Source organism: Pimephales promelas, chromosome 20, assembly GCF_988280905.1.
Source record: "Pimephales promelas chromosome 20, fPimPro1.hap1.1, whole genome shotgun sequence".
Classification (NCBI taxonomy): domain Eukaryota; kingdom Metazoa; phylum Chordata; class Actinopteri; order Cypriniformes; family Leuciscidae; genus Pimephales; species Pimephales promelas.
The window spans coordinates 31,011,198-31,036,512 of NC_142788.1; the positions used below are offsets into that span (position 1 = coordinate 31,011,198).

The 25,315-nt window shown below is 35.3% G+C and overlaps 2 protein-coding genes across 2 annotated transcripts; both read left to right on the top strand.

Moving 5' to 3' along the window:
• The first annotated feature begins 157 nt into the window (after window positions 1-157).
• syap1 (synapse associated protein 1) lies at window positions 158-7,761 on the top strand. The gene is made up of 9 exons (XM_089124353.1): window positions 158-474; window positions 1,206-1,324; window positions 1,576-1,642; window positions 1,785-1,858; window positions 3,350-3,489; window positions 4,662-4,801; window positions 5,235-5,293; window positions 5,401-5,527; window positions 7,149-7,761. The coding sequence occupies exons 1-9, from the start codon at window positions 351-353 to the stop codon at window positions 7,274-7,276; spliced, it is 978 nt and encodes a 325-aa protein (XP_088980479.1). The 5' UTR covers window positions 158-350; the 3' UTR covers window positions 7,277-7,761.
• A 1,576-nt stretch (window positions 7,762-9,337) lies between these two features.
• Window positions 9,338-25,286, top strand: fbxl5 (F-box and leucine rich repeat protein 5). Its single transcript, XM_039693760.2, has 11 exons — window positions 9,338-9,601; window positions 11,805-12,020; window positions 14,221-14,316; window positions 14,670-14,868; window positions 16,669-16,845; window positions 19,043-19,168; window positions 19,319-19,467; window positions 19,845-19,927; window positions 21,658-22,371; window positions 22,589-22,737; window positions 24,206-25,286. Exons 1-11 carry the CDS (start codon window positions 9,428-9,430, stop codon window positions 24,280-24,282), a joined length of 2,160 nt encoding a protein of 719 aa, XP_039549694.2. The 5' UTR covers window positions 9,338-9,427; the 3' UTR covers window positions 24,283-25,286.
• Window positions 25,287-25,315: the final 29 nt, after the last annotated feature.

Here is a 25,315-nt window from a genome sequence, read left to right on the forward strand (position 1 = left end):
GTAAATCCTGATGTACTTGGTACATGATAAGAAGGATGGCGTTTACGCTAATATCAGTTTCTCTTTTTATCCCGAGACCAGCGTGATTACTTCGACTTTCAACTATTTCAAAACAGATTTTATGGTGGCCGCCAGTGGCGCTCAGTCGTGCTCAGTCGTTCCTCCTGGCGGCAGATGTCGCTGTGGAGCCGCCGAAACCGCTTCTGTACGAGGACCGAGGAAGCGCTCAGAGGCTGGTGTTGATGTGGCCCAGTGCGGATGTGTGAGACATGGAGTAAAAATATTAATTATCTTGATTAAAACGAGCAGAGATCGTTTATTTCACCGCAGAGAGACTGAAAGACAGCAGCATGTTCAAGGGCTGGAGCTCGTGGCTTTCCGGAGAACTGGAGAATGAGGAGAAGACCGAGAAACCGGAAACAGCAGAGGAGAAAAACATAAACACTGTGGAGTCACAGGCCAAAGGACTCGGCGGTGAGACATTCATCTGCATAAAAAAAATACATATATGTATATATATCATCTGTGAAAGCTTAAAGATACCAGGAGAACAAATCATGCTTTGGTCAATGTTAATTAAGGCACTGAAATGTCCAAGTTATCATATCAAAAGTCATAATTATTGGGAAAAAAGTCTCAATTAAGTCGATAATACGTGAAGACATTAAATAAAAAGTGGAAATTGAAACAGAATTTTTTTTTTTTTTGCGTACTAAGTCATATTTTGGCTTTTTATGTCATCATAATTATAAAAATAATAATGAGATAAAGTCAAAATTATGACAAAAAAATAAGTTGGTGATTTACAAAAGCATGTTTTTTTCTATTTTTGTGTAAATATATGTTTATATGTGTGTTTATATATGTGTGTGTTTGTGTATGTATGTATATACTGTATATGTGTGTGTATATATATAAATGTGTGTGTAATTATTAGCTAGTTGCAAAGAAAAAATAACTGCACACACATAAGCGCGTTTATTACCACCGTTTCGGCACAAGTAGCCTTTGTCAGGGTGTCATATCTTACAAGATGAAGAACAGTATAAAGTCATGGGAGTTGTATGTAAACATATTCATCTACTGGTCCTCTACTATAGTAAATATCAGTGGTTAATGTAAGCACACGACTCAACAGTGCTGCAGAACATCTTAGTATGATGTGTGTGAGGTGTTTAATGTGTGTGTGTATTCTCCTCTGTCAGACTTAATTCTGAACTTTGCGAGTAACGCGACTAAGAAGATCTCGGAGTCTGTGGCCGAGACGGCGCAGAACATCAAGAAGACGGTGGAGGAGAGCAACATCGACGGCATCATCGACAAGGTAAGACTCATAATTCACTCTTAATAATCTATTCATAAACACAGATTCACACATATTTCAATTCATATGCTGTCACTGTCCCGGGTTTAATACGAGCAGAATTCTCTTTATGAAGTTATTTCACTTAAGGACTCATTTATGCCGGAAAAGGTTTTGGATGTTTTTTAATCGTATGTTAATTTAAAGGGATTTGTATAATATGATCAGGAGTGTGTTGATGACCTTCATCCAGTGCAGTGATTCTCTTTCAGACCATCCTGGGAGATTTCCAGAAGGAACAGGAGAAATTTGTGCAAGAGAAAAATGCAAAGAAAACAGGTATGACGTTACACAGGTGTGCTCGAAGATACGTCATTAGTTTATCATTATTAGTTCATGCTAACTACCCTATTGTAAAGTGTTTCTGAAATATGTGTGTGTGCACTTCTATATTTCATCATGTGTGTGTGTGTGTGTGCAGACGCAGCGATGCCGCCCTGGGTCGGATACACCGAGGAGGAGACCATCCAGCAGCAGATCCTGGCGTTATCCGCCGTGAGTTTCAGACCCGCATACACACTTAAAGGGAAAGTTCACCCAAACATGTCAACACAAATTAAGGTATTTGTGGTTAAATCTGAGGGCTGTCTCATCGGCTTGGTAGAGACATTCAGATGGTAGAGTCGGATGACACATTCAGATGGCTGGTGGTGGTGGTGTAATGGTGTGGGGATGTTTTCTTGGCACACTTTAGGCCCCTTAGTGCCAATCGGGCATCGTTTAAATGCCACGGCCTACCTGAGCATTGTTTCTGACCATGTCCATCCCTTTATGGCCACCATGTCCCCATCCTCTGATGGCTACTTCCAGCAGGATAATGCACCATGTCACAAAGCTGGAATCATTTCAAACTGGTTTCTTGAACATGTCAATGAGTTGACTGTAGTAAAATGGCCGCCACAGTCACCAGATCTCAACCCAATAGAGCATCTTTGGGATGTGGTGGAACGGGAGCTTCATCCCACAAATCTCCATCAACTGCAAGATGCTATCTGATCAATATGGGCCAACATTTCTAAAGAATGCTTTCAGCACCGTGTTGAATCAATGCCACGTAGAATTAAAGGAGTAGTTCACTTTAAAAAAAACTTTTGCTGATAATTTACTCGCCCCCATGTCATCCAAGATGTCCATGTCTTTCTTTCTTCAGTCGAAAAGAAATGAAGGTTTTTGATGAAAACATTCCAGGATTTTCTCCATATAATGGACTTCAATGGGAACCAAACGGTTCAAGGTCCAAAAGACACTTTCAGTACAAACTGCAAACTGTTCAAAGGGGTTTATACGATTCCAGATGATGAATAAGGGTCTTATCAAGCGAAACGATCGCTCATTTAATAAATAGATAACAACGTTTAAGTTTAATAAGCTCAAATGGTCGCCTTGCTCTGTTCTGTGACGCACGTTTGTGTTCGAACTCGTTCATCAAAATGAACAAATCTTTTTCCAAGTCATTTGGTTCATTCAACGAACGAAACGAACGAATTGACTCGGCAAAAGATTTGTTCATTTTGATTTTGAGTTCGAACAGGAGAGTCACAAACGCGCATCACAGAACAGAGCAAGGCGAGCATTTGAGCTTATAAAACTTAAACTTTGTTATTTATTTTTTAAATGACCACTCGTTTCGCTTGATAAGACCCTTATTCATCGTCTGGGGTCGTTTAAAGCCCTTTGAACAGTTTGCAGTTTGTATTGAAACTGTCTTTTGGACCTTGAACCGTTTATTATATGGAGAAAATCCTGGAATGTTTTCATCAAAAACCTTAATTTGTTTTCGACTGAAGAAAGAAAGACGTGGACATCTGATGACATGGGGGTGAGTAAATTATCAGCATAAGTTTTTTTGTTTTAAGTGAACTACTCCTTTAAGGCGAAAGGGGGTCAAACACAGTATTAGTGTGTGTTCCTAATAATCCTTCAGGTGAGTGTGTGTCATAACCCAGGATTTTCTTGATTTGTATGTTTTTTTAAATCTTGCTTCAGGACAAGAGGAACTTCTTGCGTGATCCTCCGGCTGGAGTGCAGTTTCACTTCGACTTCGATCAGATGTTCCCGGTCGCCCTCGTGATGCTGCAGGAGGACGAGCTGCTCAACCGGATGCGCTTCGACCTCGTCCCCAAACAGTGAGATCCGTCTCCTCTAAAGCGGTGCAGTCAAACAAACCTGTGTACAAGCAAGACTTACGACTCAAATCCTGTCCTTTAACCACAATATGAACATTAAACGTACAAATATGAACCCCTCGTGATGCATTAATAACTGTGTAATCATGCAGATCTGTTAGGATGTGTTTTATTTGTTTGCATTTAAAAAGAAGCATAGTTACAAACGATATTCTGCTAAAAATACCAAATAAAAAGACATAACTTTTTTTTTTTTTTTTAAATATACTTACAGTTTTTATTTTTATATACACTCGCAATATTATTAAAATAATTGAACTTTAATTAATTATTAATAAGATCTTCAGAAATATAAATTATTAATAATATCTGAAATACTGATTAATACATTTATTTTTTTTTATTTTCATATAATACAAATATACCATAACTTATACAGTATAATAACATAATATAATATAGTCATAACTTAATATTTTTATTCAACTAAAACCATTTTGTATCTGATCTAAACACAAATGTTAGCATGTTTCTATTGTGCTATTAATTCATTTACCACCTTTTTATTAATAAAAAAAAAAATTGAGAAATACTTTGAAATTTTAAATGTTACAAGATCAAAATCTAGGGAGGAAAAGAAAAACATCAATGTTTATGAGAAATACTATTTGAATATATCATTGAAATTTTACAAATTTTAAAATTATACATCAGTATTAAATTACTGTCTTTAAACAAAATATATTAATTTTCCTTGCATAAGCGTTAACTTTCAGATGATAAACAGCCTGAATCTGCAGCTTTTCCTTTTCAAACCCTCTCTCCTTTTACATATTTAGACTATTTGGCCCATAAACGTCTGAAATGTAATCCTTGACCATCTAAACATAGGGGTCGACATCATCGTTTCTGTGTTAGCATGTTTCATTCAGGAGATTTGAAGCAAAATGCATAATTTGGTTATGGTGGAAAGTAAAATGGTCACCATGAGGCATTTTTGCGATGGCTCCATTTCTGAAAATTTTCAGTTTCATGAAAAACTTTTATGAAAAAATGAACATATCACCTCAAATCTTGCACATTTCCGCATGCATTAGGAGGATTAACTTCTTGTTTTCTGTCCCTGTGAGCTGGTTTCTAAGTGTGTGTGTGTGTGTGTGTGTGTGTTTCAGGGTGAAGGAGGACGTGTTCTGGAGGAATTACTTCTACCGGGTGTCTCTGATAAAGCAGTCGGCTCAGCTCACGGCTCTCGCGGCTCAGCAACAGGCGGAGGAGAAGAACTCAAGCGCTCCCCTCGACCAAACTCTCTCGGGTCATTAAAGCAACACACACACACACACACACACAGTGTTTCTGTCCTGTTTCCAGTCCAAATATCTAAAAATTCTTAAATCAAGATGCATTTACTAGATGAGTAAAATGATATAAGATATTACGAAAAAAAGCAAAATGATCTGCCAATGGAGAGAAAAATAATGTTTCTGTTCGAATTAAGATTATTTTTTTCACCAAATCGGCAGATAATTTAGCTTTTTTGAAGCATCAACTCACTTCATTTTGATTAATTCTCCAAAAAACAAGACTTTATATCTTTACTCATCTAGTAAATGCATCTTGATTTAAGAAATGTTGGATATTTGGACAGAAACATGGAGTAATAAAGCCCGTTGTGCAGTGTGTGTCTTTTGAACATGGTTAAACGCACATTCATTGAGGAGTGAAACGTTTGTTTTCCTGCTTCACAGAGTCCATCAGACCGAAAACTCCTCCTGTCGCCATCAGCACCAAACCCAAGCCCGCCGAGGTACTGTCTTATTTTACCCAGAATGCATTTCAGTGTAGTCCTCCTTAAGATAGTGCTGTGTCTAAGCCGTAGTGGAAGTCTGTCTTTGTGTCTGTCTCTGCTTCCAGGAGGAGGAGGATATCTCCACCAGCCCCGGCGTGTCCGAGTTCGTGAGCGACGCGTTTGACGCCTGTGACATCAACCAGGAGGACCTGAGGAAGGAAATGGAGCAGCTGGTGCTGGACAAGAAGGACGGTGAGAGCTAAAGCAGCACTGTGTGTCTGTGTGTGTGTGTGTGTGTGAGAGTCCACACTGGCCCAAGCCTTCAAATGATACTTTGGTTTTTCCTTAAAATTTTTTTTTTTTTTTCAATTTTTGTTTAATTATTATTTAGAATTTTGGGGGGATTTTATGATAGTATGCAATATTTATACAATTTTATGAGTTATTTTCCACCATTCACTGCAAAAAAAATGCTTTTCTTAGTATTTCTGTCTTGTTTTCAGTCCAAATATCAAACATTTCTTAAATCAAGATGCATTTACTAGATTAGTAAGATATTATGTCCTGTTTCTGGGGAAATAAAATAAAATTAGAAATTGTTTTGTTTAAACAACATTTTTTTAAAAATATATTTTCTAGGGCTGTGCAAAAATTAATTGCGATTAATCGCATCCAAAATAAAAGTCTGTGTTTACATAATATATTTGTGTGTGCTGTATATAATAATTTTGTATATATAAATACACACACATGCATGTATATATTTAAGAAAATGTGTTATTCATAAATAAAATATTTATATTTATATAATATAGATTATGTATTTATTTATATAGACAGAATTTAAGCGCAAATAATTCTTAAATATATACATGCATGCATAGGTATTTATATATACAAAATAATTATATACAGCACACACAAATATATTTTGTAAACACAGACTTTTATTTTGGATGCGATTAATCGCAATTAATTTTTGCACAGCCCTAATATTTTCCAATTAAAGCAGTATCCCATGTTAAAATCGAGACGAGGCATTTAAAATCCAATTTGCTGAAGATAGATTAGTGGGTGTAGGAATAGGAAATAAAATTAAATAAACGTGGTGTAGCTCTATATAAAGAGGTTTCTACATTCTCTAGTGGTTTATAGACATAATTAATTACTTTTATTAAGTTTTTATCTGGATTATTCTCACACTACTTTTTGTCTAGGTTTAGATTTAGTTTTGTTCGAAATGTTGATTTACTACAGTCAAACCTGAACACAGAAAGACATTTTGTCATACAAAACATCAAAATACAATAAAAATGTAAGAACAATGAACAGGTATGCTTCATCATGACTCTATCAATCTGGGGTTTGATCTTATTTCAACCTCTTATTTGAGTCTTTTGGCTCAATTTGACCGTATTGTTACAGCCACACCAGTTTATTTGTGTGTGTGTGTGTGTGTGTTTGAGTGGGCGTGTCTCTTGTTTAACCTCTTCCTTGCCGTTTATTTTTTGCTGCATTGTGGCTGAATTATTGATTTTATTTCACACAAGTTGCTCTGTGTTATAGTTGCGCTAGTTCACTCTTGATATTTTAGAGCGTCACTCCTTCATTGCTGTGCACTGATTTACCACCAAATGATTCTCTAAGTTTTCGTATTTTTTCGTATTTTCCAATAATTTCATATGTCGGCCATTTTTATTATTTTCCAACCTTTTAACAAATCCGAATCATGTTTGTGAATTTTTTTTTTGTTCACATAGCTAATGTTTATAGTTTCATCCCATTCCGATGAAGTAAAAAAAAAAATTTAATTTAAAGACGTAAAAATTTTTCGTCCGTTTTTGACCGAAGACTCCTGTTGTTTCTCCGATAGAAGAGACTGCCGACTGGGAGAAGGAACTGCAGCAGGAGCTTCAGGAATACGAGGTGGTCGTCGACCCGGATAATCGAGACGATAACTGGGACCGTGAGATCGAGGAGATGCTGCAGGGCGACAGCTAAATCGCAACAGCGCCCCCTCTGGTGTGGAGGACACTGCAAATGAAATCCGTTTCGTTGTTCTATGAGAATGTTTATCATAAACATGAATGAAATGTGATGTTTAGCAGTCGAAGGGTTCATTCGGTGAGGTGCTGACATGCACAGTAACTAAGAAACGGTCCCTCTCTCTGATCATAGTTAGCGAGAACATGTAAATCAGACGTAATTTTGCTGATTTATCTTTTCTTTCTGACTAATTTCTGCCATGAATGGCCTTCTTTCAGAGGTGTAAATACAAACCAAAACTCAAAAAGCTGGAGATTTATTATATTTTAAATCGTGTACAAATATCATCCCGACACATTTACTGGAGAAGCAAAATTATGATTTTTATTTATGATTAAAACGTGAACAAAAGTCTGTCTGTGGGGTGACTTTGTTCCTGTTTTAATTATAAACTCACTTAATTTTGCAGACAGCTAGAGTTAAGATCTTAAGTCATTTTGCTTTTCCAGTGAATGTATATTGATTTAAAAATGTTTCGATGTTTGTACTGGAAAACTAGTCAAAAATACTATAAATAATACATTTTTGCAATGCTCAAACACTATAAGTGCACATATCGGGGTTTTCTGACTGGTTTTTGACTGCTTCTCATTCCTTATTTGTTTTTTAATGTCGATTATTCGATATTTGTACTCTGGTCATCATGTGGCAGGATTTGGTAAAGTTAAAAAAAATGTTTGGTTTCTCTCTTGAGATAAAATACATGTTTAATCAAACAATATTTACAATATGTTTGTAAGGTGAGAGCTTTAGTATAACTTTGTGTTTGTTTGTTTGTATTTTCAACTTGCACCTTGTCTTATTACTTAACAGATGAATAATCATGATTTTGTTGCCGTCAATAAAATCTTTGTCTCTAAAAAGCTCTGGTTTGTTGTTGTGTAATCAATGCACCGCATTCGTTCAATAAACTGTAAAAACAACAACAACAGTTTTTTAGCATCGTAAATAGTGTTAGCTTTTATGTCATGTTATTTTGTTCATATTCGATACACACATATACGTTATTAAATTACATTTGATGCGGTTTTTAATACGTTTTTTAATAGTGCTTGTGTTTACACGTCTGTCTTGAACGTGTCACAGTGCACGTATACGTAATGACGTCATCCGGGTTGCCATGTTGGTTGGTTTAAAGATCCTCTGAAATCTCGAAATGGCACATTTATTAAACCCATAGATTAAACCCCATCTCATCTGTATATGACTTCCGTGGAAAGTCGCTGAAATTTGTCTTATTGTGTTCGTAGTTTTTTTTTTTTTTTTTGATTATACAGTTTAAAGTTGTTAACACGGCACTGTTTGAATACTACAACGACTACTACTCGTGGTGTAACATAGGCCTATGACTCTTCTATTTTCTGAAACCTTTTTATTAGGTTTTTTTAATGGAAGCTTGCTTCCGCCACAGAATAAAACATAAATAAAAAAGGTAATTGTCAGTTTTATCAAGCAATTCTGATTTCATTTCCTCAGAATCGTGATATAAAAGCGCAATTGCGAGTTATGAAATCGGACTTTCTCCCACTGTTTATCACTGTGATCGTTTTTTTCCCTATACTTAAAAAAATGTTTTATTGTTTTATTTCCATTTATTTTATTTTAGTAATGTAGATTTTGTTTTTCATTGTGCAGTTGTTTGCAGGTCACGATGCCTATTTTATTTTATTAATTTGGTTATTTTTTTCTGAGCTTTTTTTCTTTCTCTCTTTTTCTATTGATCATCCAGCCTTTATTTTACACTCAGAATAGTATCAGTATCATCAAGTATAAATATTAAAAGTACAACACATGTCGAAATAGGTAGACTTCAAAGTAGGCTACAGATGCCTTGTGGACTACCAAAAGAAAAGCTATCTATTCTTACTCCTCAGTAGATTATCAGTTTTCCTTGGTTGATCCTTCCTCAATTTATTGAAGCAAATTATTAAAATCTGCCTTTGGTGTGACTTGTGACTGTGATGAGGGTTGTATTCAGAGTTTAAAAACAAAGACTTTTAAACAAAAACCAATCTGGAGATAATGTGGAAAACATTGTAAAATGTCACGTATTTTGTTAGTAAAATAAGGCTCTCTTGGAAAGCTGTGCCTTATTTACACACTGAAATGACTGGCGTGGCCCGTGAGGAGTGTTTCCCCGGCGAGGATCTGGCCTCCCCCGCAGTGTTCAGTCCCAGATCCGCGGATGGAGTCGCGATGGCTCCTTTCCCCGACGAGGTGGATGTTTTTACCGGGCCACACTGGCGCATGAAGCAGCTGGTGGAGCTCTACAGCGAGAAGGTTCGTGTCTGACCTGTTTTATCCGCCATTTCACCAGTTAAAGTGGTTTAAAGCGGTCGAGGATGTGTTTGTTTGAGGAGAGCTAACGTCAGTGTTAGCCAAACGGCTAATAGACAGAGAACAGAGTTTATAATGAACGCTTGATAACGATCTGATCGCAGATCAGCACAGAGACGCTATCTTTATCTGTGTTGTTAAGATTTTAACCCACTCTGACCATATGTGAGCTTATAGCCGGAGTATGAGAATGTCTGATCTCAGATCTGTACGTAAACAGACTTTATTAAATGTAAAACACAATAATAAGGCGATGTCGCATTTATTGTGAATCTCTGATCCACAATCTGATCTCAGATATGTAAACATACTCTTATTTTGTATTGAATACTACTACTACTAATAATAATATAAACACTCAGACGCCACGTGAGATGTGGAAATAGCTGCGTCTGATAATGTTGTGACGTCTATTAAAAACAATTTTTTTATCTTTGTTTTATATTGATTTTTCTAACACAACATTAACTTCTAAACGCATCCAAACCCATGTATTTTGTTAAACATCCACACAGACGTGAATTTCACTACATTCAGTGTGTCTGATCTATAATCAGATTATTTCTAGATTGAAAACACACTTTAAATGCACTAATATGCTTCGCCGATTAATGTATTTGACTTAAAATTCGTTTATAAACATCTGAAATTGAGATTTGAAGGGGTGAAAGTGCTGTGCAGTGAGATGGTTTATTAGTCTGAGTCAGTCTGATTACACTCATTTAATCTGAACAGGTTTGCATGGAGATTATGATGATTTTAATGGTTTCAGTGGGTGTGTAGCTTCAGTTCAGCCTATGTTAGGGTTTGTAAGTCACACACACTGCTTATGTAAGACACAAATGTGTGTGTGTTTGCTGTGTCAGTAGAAAATGTCGTGCATCTACACACTCATCTGAACTCGTTTAACAGTTGACACACATCCAGGGTTATATAACGGTAATGCTCTGAGTTTATAATGGCCGACGCTGATGCCGTTGTCTAGACTAGAGCGACATTCTTTTGGATATGATCATCTTTTCATTCTTTCGGATATGATCATCTTTGTGCCAAGGACCGCCATCCTAAAATTGAAAAGCCAGCTATATATTTATATGTATTAAGATGTAATTTATACTGGGAAAAAATCATGTTGTAAATTAATATTTAGTTTCAAATGGTACATTATTCTTTTTTCTAATTCACTATAGTACTGTATTGCTATATTATTTATTTAAATCGTTTTTATTGTTTATTTTAATCAATTAATTTAATTAGTTAATTAGATCTAATTTATTTTAATTATTTCTATTTATCTATGGATCTCAGTTTGAAAACCTCTGATCTAGAAAGGATTATGACCAATATTTTATTAACCGTTTAATTTATTGATGCCATTTGACTCTTACATGAAATCTCTGTATCACTGAGAACGCAAAACTTTTCGTGAGAGAACTCAAACTTTCGCGAGAGACCGCATAACTTTCGCGAGAGAACGCAAAACTTTCGCGAGAGAACAAAAAAACGTTCGCGAGAGAACGCAAAACTTTTCGTGAGAGAACTCAAACTTTCGTGAGAGAACTCTAAAACTTTCGCGAGAGACCGCAAAACTTTTCGTGAGAAACCGCAAATCTTTTGGGAGAGACCGCAAAACTTTCGGGAGAGACCACAAAACGGGAGAGACCACTCTCTCGCGAAAGTTTTGCGGTCTCTCCCAAAAGATTTGCGAGGGAACGCAAAACTTTCGCGAGAGAACGCAAAACTTTCAGGAGCTTTCGGAAGAGAGTGCAAAATTTTTGGGGCGAAAATGCAAAACTTTCGTGATCGAACACAGACATTTTTTGGGAGAGAATGCAAAACTTTTGCAATATAACACAAAACTTCCACGAGATAAAAATTTCGGGTACGAAAGCAAAACTTTTATGAGATAACGCACAACTTTCAGGAGAGAATTCAAAACTTTCGGGAACGAACACAGAACTTTTGGGACAACTTGGTTTTACTTTTTTTTTTTTTTTTAGTTAACGATATATCAGTCCGTATAAACCCGCCTCTTTTATATGTAACTGATTTAGTTTTCCTGGGCAGATCTCGTTTACATTAGTGTGTCAGTAACTCTTGAGTCCCTGATGTTTCATCGCGTGTTTTGTGTGTTTTCCACCCACAGCTTTCCAAGACGAACTTCTCCAACAACAGGGATTTCCGCTCGTTCCTGCAGTCGCTGCTCGCCACCTTTAAGGAGTTCAAGATGCACGAGCAGATCGAGAACAAGTGCATCATCGAGCTCCTGCAGGAACGCAGTCAGATGGTCTATCATGTCCACGCCGACAACAAGCTGTCCGAGATGCTGTCGCTGTTTGAGAAGGGGCTGTGCAGCGTCAAGGTGTGTGTGTGTGTGTACACGTATGTCATAGGTTTGATTGCTGCAGCAGAAATTACACACTTTTCACGTGTCGGTCAAAAATGACCGAATTTTTATTTTATTATTTTTTCAATCAGATTAATGTACTATATTTTAGTTTGATAATATTTTTTTATTTAATTTTTTGCATTTTTAGGGGATTTATGGTACTAAATTATATTACCGCTGTATTTATTATCCATTTATTTACTTTTTGAGCATAGATCTGAAAATTAAATTTTGGTAAATCTTGAATGCTTTAGAGCGACAGACTGAAGTTTGACCTCTTCTCAAAGACGACACTTAACGGATTATTGCTGAAGTGAAAAAAGTTTTAAAAAGTGAATTTGAAAAAACAAACAGAATTTTATGTTAATAATCATGAAAAATGTGCAAAAATAAAATTATTAAATGAAATAATGTAGCAAGTGCAACCATTCCGATATCGTAAAAAATTAGTTTTCGCTCAAAAATGCCGAAGAGCACCAGAGGGTTACAGAGGCTTTATGTAGCTGTAATAGCGACACCAGAGGCCGTTAAGTGAACTACAGCTTCACACGTAACACCAGGGTCTGAACGCGATTCAAGACTCGTCACACTCGTCTTGTGACGCTAAACACTGCTAATTACTGATGATGTCATGGCCACTCGTGGCCATCAGCCGAGACGTGACACAGATCTGGATGGAGAAGTTAAATGTGTCACATGACTCTCTGTTTACGTATTTTAACATTTCTATTTAATCATCCAAACTGTTTTTTTATCTTCAAAATACGATAGACAAGGTCCATTCTGACGTGTCAGTCCAAACTTGCCAAATATTGGGGAATTTTCCACTTGATTATTTACAGGGCGTTGGGAAATCATGCTGTGAGTTCCTGTGCGGACAATGGAAAGAATGAAGATCATGAGTTTATAATAACTCCAGTTATGAGATTAATTCAGTTTAACAGTTCATCTGTGATTTTACAGCGTTATTGAACTGTTTTAGTTCGTACTCAGACCTCGCATGTCGTGTTGAGTTAGCTTATTTTTACACAATATTAAATATATACAATAAAAAGCAAGGAAATGCAAATTCATATCACAGTGCAATTAATATATATGAGAAATGTAAATTACTACATCAAACCTATTTTAGCATCATTTAAGATACTATCATAATTTTTATTAATATTTTGAGTTTTTCCAGTTTCATTTTAATTTTAGTTAATTGTAGCCATTATTTTGATGTGTTTTTTATATAAAAAAAAATTATATATTTTAGTACCTTAAGTAAATATAAACACTAAATAAATAAATGTATTCTAAATAATAAATTGTATATTTAATTTTTTTATTTCGTATTATTTCAAGTAATTTTTTAATTTTTATGATTTTATTTATAGTAAACAATAAACAAATAACTAAAAACAGTATAATCATAACAAATATCAAAAACAGCATGCAAATGTATGTGTAATATGTATTCATTCATATATGCGTGTGCATACATTTATGAAGTCCATGTAGAGAAGATATTGATATAAACAGTATAAAATGCATACAATCAATGGAGAAAAACAGTAAAGCAACAATGAAATGGTCTTTAAGCATCTTTCATGTTACAGAAGAACATTTGAGTTGGGTTAAGTGTGTCAGTCGCAGCACAGACTTGTTTGTTGTGGCCTTTTTAGTCTGTAATCGTGACACAGCATAATGATCTGCAGTGGAAACGCCTGGTGTCGGGTGAAGTGTGAAGTGTGTTGAGCAAACAGACTCATTAAGAAATCAATAATGCTTTTTAATTAGGCCTTATTACGCCCTCTCTTGTGTTCAGGCTCTACTAGAACAGGTTTTCCTGCTTGAATGTTGATTATTCTCCTCATTGTTGCGGCTCCTCTCCTCCCAGTCTGTCCGTAACACTCTGTTTACTTCCTGTCTCTCCCCCTGAAAAGCACACTCTGCTCTGATTGGTCGGCTGGAACAGTGTGTTATGATTGGTCGAGCGCTTTGAGTGTGGTTTGGAATGTCCCGCCCTTTTCCATAACCACCAGTTTAACACACTACTAACTCACTCAACAAGGCCCCGCCCCTTTATTCCGCGCATTAATTATTATAATGAGGAGTATTGTGACGTGTTCGTTCCCGGAAGAAACTGATATAGAGGAGAACTGTCATGCTCAAACGTGTTGTGTTTCAGAGCGAGTACGAGCAGCTGAATTACGCGCAGCAGCTGAAGGAGAGGCTGGAGGCGTTCACTCAGGACTTCCTTCCTCATATGAAAGAGGAAGAGGAGGTGAGACTCATCTTTAACTAGTGCTGGGCAATGATTAATCTCATCCAAAATAAAAGTTTGTGTTTGCATAATATATGTGTATAATTATTTAGTAAAGTCCTGTTTTCTAGAGAAATGATTCAAAATGAAGTGAGTTAATGCTTACAAAACGTAAACTTATCTGCCAATGGGGTGAGAAAAATAATCGTAATTCAATCAGAATTGAATTTTGAAAATTAAATTTTGAAATGGCATTCCTGCAGATCCATAATGCATAATTTAAAGTGCATTATTTTAACGTTAAATTTGCATTCGTCCCGTCAGATGTGTGGTCTCCTCTCTGTGTCCGTCTGATGTGTGGAGTGTGTTCTCAGGTGTATCAGCCCATGCTGATGGAGTACTTCACGTACGAGGAGCTGAAGGCCATCAAGCGTCAGGTGATGCTGCAACACTCCAATAACCCGTCCTGGAGCGCCGCCGCCGCCGACGTGCTGAAAGGCCTGAACCTCTGGAGCCAAGCTGAGGAGCTGCACAAGGCCTTCAAATACTCCGACCACGAGAAGACCGAAGACGGTGAGTCACTAATCAATATTTTGATGATTAATCGAGTACTCGGATAATTTAAGAATTGAACAATAGCCTGTTGGTGTTCAATTAATCGGACGATTGTTTTGATGATTAATCGAGTACTCAGATAATTTATCAGGTGATTATTAGCATTTAGGTTTTCAAGTAATGAGTTGATTATCTTGATGATTAATCGAGTACTCAGATAATTTAAGAATTGAACAATAGCCTGTTGGTGTTCAATTAATCGGACGATTGTTTTGATGATTAATCGAGTACTCAGATAATTATCAGGTGATTAATAGCATTTAGGTTTTCAAGTAATCAGTCGATTACCTTGATGATTAATCGAGTACTCAGATAATTTCAAGAATTGAACAATAGCCTGTTGGTGTTCAATTAATCGGACGATTGTTTTGATGATTAATCGAGTGCTCAGATAATTTATCAGGTGATTAATAGCATTTAGGTTTTCAAGTAATGAGTTGATTATCTTCATGATTAATCGAGTACTCGGATCATTTAAGAACTGAACAATAGCCTGTTGGTGTTCAATTAATCGGGCGATTGTTTTGATGATTAATCGAGTACTCGGATGATTTATCAGGTGATTAATAGCATTTAGGTTTTAAAGTAATCAGTTGATTATTTTGATGATTAATCGAGTACTCGGATAATTTAAGAATTGAACAATAGCCTGTTGGTGTTCAATTAATCGGACAATTGTTTTGACGATTAATTGAGTACTCAGATAATTCAACAAGCTAACAATAGTTTTTTGGTTGTCTAGTAATCTGATGATTTATATACAGTATAATCACAACATTTTGGGTCAATCTGCACAGAACAAGCACAGCTAATTTAATTTATTTGTATTCATTATTTTATATATTATTTTAATATATATATATATATATATATATATATATATTAGGGCTGTGCAAAAATTAATTGCGATTTATCGCATACAAAATAAAAGTCTGTGTTTACATAATATATTTGCGTGTGCTGTATATAATTATTTTGTATATATAAATACCTATGCATGTATATATTTAAGAATTATTTGCGCTTAAATTCTGTATATATATATATATATATATATAAATACATAATCTATATTATATAAATATTTTATATATGAATAACACATTTTCTTAAATATATACATGCATGTGTGTGTATTTATATATACAAAATAATTATATACAGCACACACAAATATATTATGTAAACACAGACTTTTATTTTGGATGCGATTAATCGCAATTAATTTTTGCACAGCCCTAAATATATATATATATATATATATATATATATATATTTAAAGTTTTCAATAAATGCAGAAATTAAGACAGCCATAAAAAAAAGTGCTAAAAAGAAAATATATTTTCTTTTGGTATCATAATTGTTATTTTTCTTAAATACTTAATTTTTATTTTACATTGAAATATCACAATAGTAATAGTATACACACCTAAAAAGGGACAATTTTAACATGCAATATAAAAATATCTGTGGGGTATTTTGAGCTGAAACTTCACACACACACACTCAAACACACACTGGGGACATTACAACCCTGCCTTTAAGCGACTTGCCTATGATGTTATTGTTTCCGGTTGCGTCATGACCTTTGACCTCTTAGGCCAGGCATTGCCCATGTTACTCAACCTCCTTCCGTATTGAAGTCTGATGTAAATCTGGAGTTTCCCTGGAGTTGAGTGAGCCATGTAACCTGCGAGCGTGGTGTGTGTGTGAGATCTGCTGTGATGTGTCGGTGTTTGTGTGTGTTGTGTCCGGCAGAGCGGGGCAGCGAGCGCGGGTCCATCTCGGCGCTGCCGCAGGAGCTGCTCCTCAAGGTGTTCCGCTTCCTGGCTCCGCTGGATCTGTGTCGCTGTGCGCAGGTGTGCAACCTCTGGGCTCAGGTGTCCAGGACCGGCTCGCTGTGGAGACACCTGTACCCCGTACGCTGGGCCAGAGGTGCGTCAACACACTCTTTACCACATATATGTAAAGATAAACACTCCAAACTATGCTTTATTATTCTTAGTGTTTCTGTCTTGTTTCCAGTCCAAATATCAAGCATTTCTTAAATCAAGATGCATTTACTAGATGACTAGTAATAGTCATATAGTAATTAGTTAGATAAATAGTTTCTGTCTGAATTAAGATTATTTTTCTCTCCCCGTCGGCAGATCATTTTGCTTGTTTTAAGCATCAACTCACTTCATTTTGATTAATTCCTCTAGAAAACAGGAAATAATATCATTTTACTCATCTAGTAAATGCATCTTGATTTAAGATTTTTTACATAATTAGACTGAAAATGAAACAACAAAAATACTAAGAAAAACAGTTTTTTCAGTGTGTGTAATTCATCAATTAGATGAAGAAATTGAATGAGTTATGCTTATTTTGCTTATATGATGGAATATCATATATTCAATGTAACTTGGGCTAGAAGTGTGTTTCTCATAGCCGGACTATTAATACGTTTACACTAGCGCTCACAAGTCTCTTCTGCTCACCAAGGCTGCATTTATTTGATTAAAAATACAACAACAAAAACAGTAATATTGTTAAATATTATGACAATATACAGTAAAGTGTAATTTATTCCTGTGATAAAAGCTGAATTTATCATCATTACTCCAGTCTTCGGTGTCACATGATCCTTCAGAAATCACTCATTTCTGATAAATAATAAAGGTGTCAGCTTTGAGTTGATGTGCGTTTATCGCCCCCTTGTGTCCATCAGTCATGTTTATCACTGTAAGCTGAGAGATGTGTTTCCCTTTAGTATGATGTGCACCAAACATTGAGGCATTAAAGACAGAAAATAATGTTTATTTCATGGTGTCTTTTAACTAAATATTACATTTATATTTATATGTAAATATTAAATGCATATTATTACAGCATGAGTTTTATTTTATTTTGTTATTAAGTAATTTTTAATTAATTAAAAAACAATAATATCGAATTATTTTATATTAAAAAACTTTAATTAAATTATATACTGCATAGCAAATATTTTATACATTTTGCTCTAAATTTTATATTATGAAATTAATATAATTTTCATTAAAATAATATACTGCATTATTCAAATGATTTTGAAGTATTTTTATACTATAAAACCTTTATTACAAACAGTAGTTACTGCATTAGTAAAATTTTTTTTTGATAATTATAAAACTATTTAAATACTACTTTAACCATAACTTTTACTTGAAAGTTTTATAATTAATTCTGAAAAATATTAAAATGTTTTAATTACAAACAGTAGCATACTGCACTAGTGAATTATTTTAATATATATTTAAATCCGTAATATACTACATTAGCTAATTATTTATATAAATAAATATATATATATATATATATATATATATATATATATACACATACAAACATATATTATGAAACTAATTTCAAACACCATTAGTGAATTATTTTTTACATTTTTTTAATTAACTTTAATTAATTTAAAACAGTAGTGCACTGCATTGGTGAATTATTGTTTTTAATTAATTATAAAACTTTAATTAAAAAACATATATACTATACGTACTATAATAAATTGTTTTTATAATTTATTTTAATTTTTATATTATAAAACTTTAATTAAAAATAGTACTATACTGCAGTAGTGAATTATATTTAAAATATGTTTATAATTCTAAAACTTTAGTTATATACTAAATTAGTGAATTGTATTTATTCTGTTTATAATTTTATAGAATTACAAAACTTTTATTAAAATTGTTGATATTTTTATATTTTATATATACATTTCTATTTTTGGTTTTATTATTTTTTATTAGTTAGTTAAATTGTATTTAAAAAACTCCATTACAGCCTCATGCTTAATACATTTATGTTTTTTGGGTTTTATTTTATTTATTTATTAATGGAATTGTAATTAAAAAACTGCATTACTGTGCATTTATATTTTTTGTTTTATTACTTTTATTAATTAATTAAATTGTAAATGAATAAACTGCATTAATGCCACGTGTTTAATTCAGGACGGTATCCAATCATGTATTTTACGTTATTTTACATTTTTAATGCGGTTCTAAATGGAGAACATTGAAGGTCGGGTCGAGTGTGTTGCATTGTGGGATACAGCATCAGTGTGTGCTCATGCGATTGGTTGTGATGGTGTTTGTAGGGGACTATTACTGTGGTCCTCCGGGCGAGTTGGACCAGGAGCCGGATGATGATTGGGTGAAGAGTCTCCAGGACGAGGGACGAGCCTATCAGGAGTGGGACGAGGACGCAGACGTCGACGAATCAGGTGAGCCTTTACTTAGAACTACATTTCCCATGATCCCGCGGGCCGTAGCTGTGAAATAAACATCCTTACTGAGCCCAAATATTCATTTTAATCAGGGCTGGGCTTTAATAGTTTAAAAAAAATAACACTTTTAAACATGTGTGTGTTCAGAGGAGGCGTGTGAGGGCTCTCCAGCCATTAATGCGGTTCAGAGAGAGAAGACTCTTCTCGACGGGATGATCCAGAAGCTTCTGCCTGTCGTCGGCTCATCCGTTCGCTCGCTCGTCCTGGCCTACAGCTCCACCGTCTCCAGCAAGATGGTGCGTTACTCAGATCATGTGATCAACACACACTCACACATGACCAAACTGAGCACTGAAGAGGAGTCGTGATTCAGTGACTCACTCATATAGACTTCACTTGTTCCATTACTGGATGAATCAGCGTTTTTGAACGAATCTCTTGAATGAATGATTCAGTGACTCACTCATAAAGACTTGTTTCACATGGGTGTTTGAATCAAGATTGCGATCTTAATCGTGCAGCTCAAACATGTCTACGAAATCTAGTTAAATATATGTTATTTGACTATTAACCATATTTAACTGGTCTATCCTGCTTTTAAACTCATGATTTTTGTTATTATTACATTTAATTAATATAATAATATGATTATAATATTGTTTTCTCCTTCCAGGTGCGACAGATCCTCAGTTTGTGCCCAGGCCTCACGCACCTGGACCTCACGCAGACTGACGTCTCCGACTCCGCCTTCCACAGGTTGGCTCTTCTTCCGATTAGTTGTTCGTAACATTTGGCTGCTCATATCGTTTGTGTATTTGATGTACTGTAATGCCATGTTGATTTTGTGGAACCCACTTCTTTCATTAATGAATGAATCAGTGTTTTTGAACGAATCTCTTGAATGAATGATTCAATGACTCACTCAGAAATACTTCACTTCTTTCATTAATGAATGAATCAGTGTTTTTGAACGAATCTCTTGAATGAATGATTCAATGACTCACTCAGAAATACTTCACTTCTTTCATTAATGAATGAATCAGTGTTTTTGAACGAATCTCTTGAATGAATGATACAATGACTCACTCAGAAATACTTCACTTCTTTCATTAATGAATGAATCAGTGTTTTTGAACGAATCTCTTGAATGAATGATTCAATGACTCGCTCAGAAATACTTCACTTCTTTCATTAATGAATGAATCAGTGTTTTTGAATGAATCTCTTGAATGAATGATTCAATGACTCACTCAGAAATACTTCACTCCTTTCATTAATGAATGAATCAGTGTTTTTGAATGAATCTCTTGAATGAATGATTCAATGACTCACTCAGAAATACTTCACTTCTTTCATTAATGAATGAATCAGTGTTTTTGAACGAATCTCTTGAATGAATGATTCAATGACTCACTCAGAAATACTTCACTTCTTTCATTAATGAATGAATCAGTGTTTTTGAACGAATCTCTTGAATGAATGATTCAATGACTCACTCAGAAATACTTCACTTCTTTCATTAATGAATGAATCAGTGTTTTTGAACGAATCTCTTGAATGAATGATACAATGACTCACTCAGAAATACTTCACTTCTTTCATTAATGAATGAATCAGTGTTTTTGAACGAATCTCTTGAATGAATGATTCAATGACTCGCTCAGAAATACTTCACTTCTTTCATTAATGAATGAATCAGTGTTTTTGAATGAATCTCTTGAATGAATGATTCAATGACTCACTCAGAAATACTTCACTCCTTTCATTAATGAATGAATCAGTGTTTTTGAATGAATCTCTTGAATGAATGATTCAATGACTCACTCAGAAATACTTCACTTCTTTCATTAATGAATGAATCAGTGTTTTTGAACGAATCTCTTGAATGAATGATTCAATGACTCACTCAGAAATACTTCACTTCTTTCATTAATGAATGAATCAGTGTTTTTGAACGAATCTCTTGAATGAATGATACAATGACTCGCTCATAAATACTTCACTTCTTTCATTAATGAATGAATCAGTGTTTTTGAACGAATCTCTTGAATTAATGATTCAGTGAGTCACTCAGAAATACTTCACTTCTTCCGATTAGTTGTTCGTAACATTTGGCTGCTCATATCGGCGTGTTTGTGTATTTGATGTACTGTAATGCCATGTTGATTTTGTGGAACCCACTTCTTTCATTAATGAATGAATCAGTGTTTTTGAACGAATCTCTTGAATGAATGATTCAGTGACTCACTCAGAAATACTTCACTTCTTTCATTAATGAATGAATCAGTGTTTTTGAACGAATCTCTTGAATGAATGATTCAATGACTCACTCAGAAATACTTCACTTCTTTCATTAATGAATGAATCAGTGTTTTTAAACAAATCTCTTGAATTAATGATTCAGTGAGTCACTCGTAAAGTCTAAGCATTTTGATTTTGTGGATCTCATGATTATTATAGTTACTTATAGTTACGTGTTTTTCCAGCTGGGCGGAGTTCGGGGTGTGTCATACTCTGGAACACCTGGATCTGTCGGGTTGCGACAAAATCACGGACCGCACTCTGAAGATTCTCTCACTGGGGTTGGGCGACTTAACGGCGTCCAATCCGGATCGCAGAGCCAAACTGCTGAAAGCCCCGCCCTCTCCCATCAAACTACAAGACGAGCACTCCCTTCAGCCAATAGGACGCAGCTGCCAGGATCTTATATTCAAGCGGAGACCTGGTGGGCGTGGCTCAGGCTGTGGCCCCGCCCACGTGTGGGTTCTTGATCCAGCGAAACTAGCCGACATCGAGGACGCCGCCGACTGGAGCAAACCGGGGGGCGTGTCTACACAGGAAAGTGGTCGTGGTCACATTTTTGAGTTGCAGGGAGGCGTCGGCTCATGCTGTTGTAGGAGGAGCCGGAGGCGGAGCTTCAGGACTGGTATAAGCTCCTCCCACTGGCAGTTTGGCTCGATGGGTGACGCCCACTGTGGTCACTCCACCTGTTGCACATCAGATGTGTCGCTCTGGACTGTGAGAGAAACGCACTGTGACCTCCAGGCCAGAGGGGGCAGTGTTGGTTTTCGGACTAAATGCTCGTTTGAGGGCGAATCTTGCCCTAATCGTCACAACAGGACTGACCAATCAGGAGCCTTTCGAACACTCCGGTTCCTCAGCCTGTCGGGATGCTATCAGATCACGGATCTCGGCCTGAGGTACAGACCAAACACCGCCACGATATTATGGAGGATCCTAGAACTAATACACTAGACACTAATAACTTTTCATATACGGTTTGCTTTCCATGTTTAACAGTTTTTCAGTGTAGTTCTGGTGCGAAAGCCACTAATGATTTCAGCTGTCTAAATTTATTGTTTGTTTTTTACAAACTGTGATTCCTCAGTAAAGTGTGTGTGTGTGTGTGTGTGTCAGGTGTCTGTCTCGGCGTGGAGGGCTCCCTCTGCTGGAGCATCTGAATCTGTCGGGCTGCCTGCTCATCACGGGGGCGGGGCTTCATGAGCTGGTGTCGGCTTGCCCCGCCCTCAACACACAGCACTTCTACTACTGCGACAACATTAACGGTAACACACCGTCACACACACTCACAGCGCTGAGAATAACGAGAAATACGTGATTTATCTGATAGATATGAACTTATTAACAGCAAATGCGTCACCTTATAACCTAATAAATTACTCGTGTCCAATCTCTGAATTTTAAATCTCTCTGTGTTCTGTTATCATAATTTCCCACACTGGGTTTCCTGAGTTGATTTATTATAAAATTGATTATAAAAGTTATTAATAATAGATGATTCTATATTTTGATTGTTGTGAAAATATTTATTTTATTAGATTATTTATTTTATTTTTATATTTAAAATCAATTTAATAAATAAAAAGTTTAAATCGAAATTACTAATTTGTAGAATAATAACAATTACTTAAATTAACTGACGTCAGTGCTGGTTTTTTTTTTATTCATATTAGAAGTTTGTCGTTTTTGTCGTTTGTATCAGTTACTAATTTTTATTTTATCTAGTTGTTTGTTTTATTACATATACTAAAAGAAAATGAAAAATGTTGCCATGGCAACTAGCTAATTTTTTTTAAATATAATTTGTTGTATTTCAGTTAATGTTTATTTTATTTTGGGTGATTTTTTTTCTTAATACGAGAACCGTGAACTTTGTGAATGTGAAAGACTTTCAGCTCAAATGTGTTCTGCTGACAAAACACTTTGTAAATCCTTGAGTCATATGGATCTGTTTTATGATATGTGATATATGTTATGTGATACACAATTCCTCATGTGAAGCCCAAAACCAAGTTTGGCGTTGTCTCGGTAAGTAAAGCGTGGGTTTGTTACGAAGCCTGTTTTAATCTTACGTAAAAATGTAAAATAGCTCAAATACTAGCTTCATTTTGTTTACTTATAGCATCTTTCAGTCCACACACACTGCAAAACATGATTTATTACTCAATTTATATTCCAAATATCTAACATTTCTTAAATCAAGATCCATTTACTAGATGAATAAAATGAGAATATGGTGCAAAACTTCATTTATTTCAGTAATTCAACTTAAAAGGTGAAACTAATATATTAAATAGACTCGTTACACTCATTAAAGTGAGATATTTCAAGCCTTTATTTGTTATAATTTTGATGATTATGAAAACACCAAATTCAACATTAGAATATTATGAAAATGTTTTCATATCTGTATTCCATAAACATCACAATTATAACAAATAAAGGCTTGAAATATCTCACTTTGCATGTAATGAGTCTATATATTAGTTTCACCTTTTAAGTTGAATTACTGAAATAATTCTTCGAGTTTCATCTTATGTCATTTTGCTCATCTAGTAAATGGATCTTGATTTAAGAAATGTTAGATATTTTTGTAATAAAGCATATTTTGCAGTGTGTGTATTGTGAAACCCCAGTGCTTTCTCAGTTTACTAGTAAATCTCTGAGTTCATTCATGGAAACTGGTCATGTGATCTCCCGGTGTGTGTAACTGGTGTGGCTCTGGTCCCGCAGGTCCTCACGCAGACACGGCCAGCGGATGCCAGAACCTGCAGTGCGGCTTCAGGGCTTGCTGTCGATCCGGAGAGTGATGCTCTTCATCCTCCTATGTCTCATCCCTCATCATCCACTGCACTTTAAGCCGGAAATTGCTTCAAGATGCTCTTCGACGCAGTTCGGTCTCACTAAAATCAAATAAAGTCAAATTCATCTTTGTAAACCAATCCCCTGAAAGGTTTTGTGAAGGATCTAAATGATGTATATTTGTATATAATTCATAATTGTCTGTTCAGACGCTCTTTAATTGGAAACTTTAAGATGTTACTTCAACATCGTGTGGGTTGTTTTTTTGTTTTGAGTATTTCACCCTGGCACATCTCGAGTGTGTGCACTCCAAACATGCTTTTCTTAGTGTTTCTGTCTCGTTTCCAATCTAAATATAAAAAAATTATTTGAAATTATCTGGAAATGGGGTGAGAAAAATAATGTTTCTGATTGAATTAAGATTATTTTTCTCACCCCATTAGCAGGTAATTTAGCTTGTTTTTAAGCATCAACTCATTACATTTCTATTTATTTCCCCAGAAAACAGGAAATAATATCATATATAATTTTACTAATCTAGTAAATGCATCTTGATTTAAGAATCTCTACGTATTTGGACTGTAAACAAGACAAAACTACTAAGAAAAGCATTTTCTGCAGTGTAACTCCATCTCAAGAATCATTACTGTGAGTATGATGTGTGTTAATCACCTGCGCAAAATAGGAAAAATGCAATTCGCGAGCTTTTTGAGTTGTGGTTCGTCAAATAAATCCGCAGGTGTTTTGGAAAGCAACAAAGCTGTACTAGTGTTAATCTATTTGCCCAGATATATTTCTCTATCTTCACTGAACGAGACTTCACCCGTGATTTAAATATCTGGCAACCGTGTCGAAGCGTTTTCCAATATTTCACACTTGGGTTGGTTTAAAGGGCTTGTGAACTGTAATAAGACCTGGGTATATTACACTTGTTCATTTACACTTGTTCGTTTTAGATGCTGCATGATGCGTTTCTTTTGCGTAGCTGACCATTAAAAGCACCTTGACAGAACATACGTCTGTGTTGAAGTGTTTATTGAG

What these genes read in the sequence shown, in the direction of transcription:
- syap1 (XM_089124353.1), top strand. Translation starts at nt 351, where the DNA reads ATGTTCAAGGGCTGGAGCTCGTGGCTTTCCGGAGAACTGGAGAATGAG. An exon ending in ACAGGCCAAAGGACTCGGCG is followed by an intron (nt 475 to 1,205) that starts GTGAGACATTCA and finishes CTCCTCTGTCAG; the next exon opens with ACTTAATTCTGAACTTTGCG. An exon ending in TTCGACCTCGTCCCCAAACA is followed by an intron (nt 3,490 to 4,661) that starts GTGAGATCCGTC and finishes TGTGTGTTTCAG; the next exon opens with GGTGAAGGAGGACGTGTTCT.
- fbxl5 (XM_039693760.2), top strand. Translation starts at nt 9,428, where the DNA reads ATGACTGGCGTGGCCCGTGAGGAGTGTTTCCCCGGCGAGGATCTGGCC. An exon ending in CCACGAGAAGACCGAAGACG is followed by an intron (nt 14,869 to 16,668) that starts GTGAGTCACTAA and finishes TGTGTCCGGCAG; the next exon opens with AGCGGGGCAGCGAGCGCGGG. An exon ending in TCCGACTCCGCCTTCCACAG is followed by an intron (nt 19,928 to 21,657) that starts GTTGGCTCTTCT and finishes GTGTTTTTCCAG; the next exon opens with CTGGGCGGAGTTCGGGGTGT.